General features: G+C 66.2%; 1 protein-coding gene across 1 annotated transcript in view; it reads left to right on the forward strand.

Moving 5' to 3' along the window:
* The window catches only part of DPP9 (dipeptidyl peptidase 9), a 39,331-nt gene extending 37,563 nt beyond the window's left edge, over positions 1–1,768 (forward strand). Inside the window, exon 20 of the mRNA XM_008072385.1 lies at positions 1,622–1,768. Coding sequence (XP_008070576.1) covers positions 1,622–1,714 — 93 coding nt within the window. The 3' untranslated portion in view covers positions 1,715–1,768. The remainder of the gene's footprint in view (positions 1–1,621) is intronic.
* Positions 1,769–1,842: the final 74 nt, after the last annotated feature.

Here is a 1,842-nt window from a genome sequence, read left to right on the forward strand (position 1 = left end):
GGTGTGACTTCTGCTGGAGAGGGGTACAGGGCGTCAGCTGGAGTCCATTCCCAGGGTGATGGGAGGTGGGCCGTGAGCTGTGCTGCTTCCCGTTTGGCCCTGCCTCCAGCTGGCCTGCAGATAGGGCCCTTGGGGGATAGTGGGACATGCAGTCCATAGTCAGGTGTCCGTGCAGGAGACTCGGGAAGTCTAGGAGGGGAGGGGAAGGGGTGTCACTGCATGGCAACACTGCGGGGTCTTTCTGCCTCCTGTTGCCATTCCACAGAGCAGGGGCACGGAGAGGCCAGGCAGGAGGAAGGAGGGTGGCCTGTGGGGCAAGAGCTGGCCTTGGCGGCCCCTCCCCCCCAACAGCCCTGTCTGGAGGAAGGGCAGGGCTGGAAGGTGGCTGGAACAGCATCCAGCCCCAGGCCTCAGGTGGCATCTGTGAAGTGGGCGTGACGCCCCTGTCTCTTGGGAGGCTGTGAGGCCCCGGCGAGTTCTTCCAGGGAAAACATTCAGCACGCAGGGTGGGCCCAGGCCAGGTGAGGAGACAGCCATCAGGGGTGAGAGTCAGGTGCCACTTGGGCCAGCTGGGACACACTCCCCCAAGCACACTGAAGCAGCGGGCGGGCATCTGGCAGCCCCCGCCCTGTTCACAGATTGCCTCTGTTGCGCACCAGGCTCTGGGCTGGGGTTTGGGAGCTCAAAGGAGCCAGACAAACCCCCCCTCTGCTCTCCCAGCCCAGGGGGAGGAAGAATTAGCCAAGCAGCCAGGACAGGGCGGCATGAGGGTGTTGGCACGTGTGTGCAGATGCCACAGTGGGGGAGCATAGCCTCCCAGGCAGAGCTAACACCCAGGCTGGGAAGCAGCGGACCCCACAAGGTGGCAGGGCACAGGGCCTGGAGGGCACTCTTGATCTCCAGTCAGCAGGGCCTTGCAGTGGGCTCAGCTGGGGGCAGTGTCCTCAAGCATAAGATTCTTCCAGGGGTGGGTCCAGAAGGCAAAGGTGGAGGGGAGGCCAGTGGATGGTGCAGCGTGTTCTCAGGGCGACGGGCCAGGGTGGGAGGGGATGTCCCAGGTAGGAGGAAGGAGCCAGGCCATCCCTGCCTGCCAGCCCCAGGGATCCTTGGGAGCGCCTGGGCAGGTTCATGCCTCTCGCCGGCCCCTGGGGGGCAGTGGGGTGCTAGCTCTGGGGGGGTGCCCAGCAGTACCTGGGGGAAGGCTTTGCCCTGGGTTCCTGGCACGGAGGCCAGGTGGCTCAGGGTCACAGACCCCACAGCCTGATCCCCAGGGGGCGGGAGAGGGCGTGCTTAACGGACCCAGGGACAGCTTTGGGTAAAACAGGCGGCTCAGGGTGAGGCTCCAGACCTCTTGAGATGGAGCTGCCTCTCGCGGAGAGGGCTTGTCACACCTCTGCAGGTTGGGGACGGAGGCGGGAGGCAGAAGTGTCTTGCTTGCGCTCACAGGTGCATAAGCAGCAGCATCCGTAAGCCTCGTGACGGAACTCCCTGAAGGGTCTCGGGGTCCAGGCTCACTCCATGTCCGAGAGTGGCCCAGAGTCACCCCGCGCGTCAGCCGGGGTGGGACTCGAACTGCCCCGTGGCCAGCCGCGGCGCCCAGCCCCGCCCACTCTCCCCGCAGATCTACCCCAACGAGAGACACAGCATCCGCTGCCCGGAGTCGGGCGAGCACTACGAGGTGACGCTGCTGCACTTTCTCCAGGAATACCTCTGAGCCGGCTGCCACGCCGCCCGCCGGGCCGGCGCAGACATCAGAGCACAAGTGGCTTCCTGCCGCCAGGTGGGGCGACCGCGGCCGCAGCCCGCCAGGTGCCTCCTCCCGCCGCGCCGGCCAGCCCACCA

This window comes from Carlito syrichta, unplaced genomic scaffold (genome assembly GCF_000164805.1).
Source record: "Carlito syrichta isolate Samal-C Ts95f unplaced genomic scaffold, Tarsius_syrichta-2.0.1 Scaffold115575, whole genome shotgun sequence".
Classification (NCBI taxonomy): domain Eukaryota; kingdom Metazoa; phylum Chordata; class Mammalia; order Primates; family Tarsiidae; genus Carlito; species Carlito syrichta.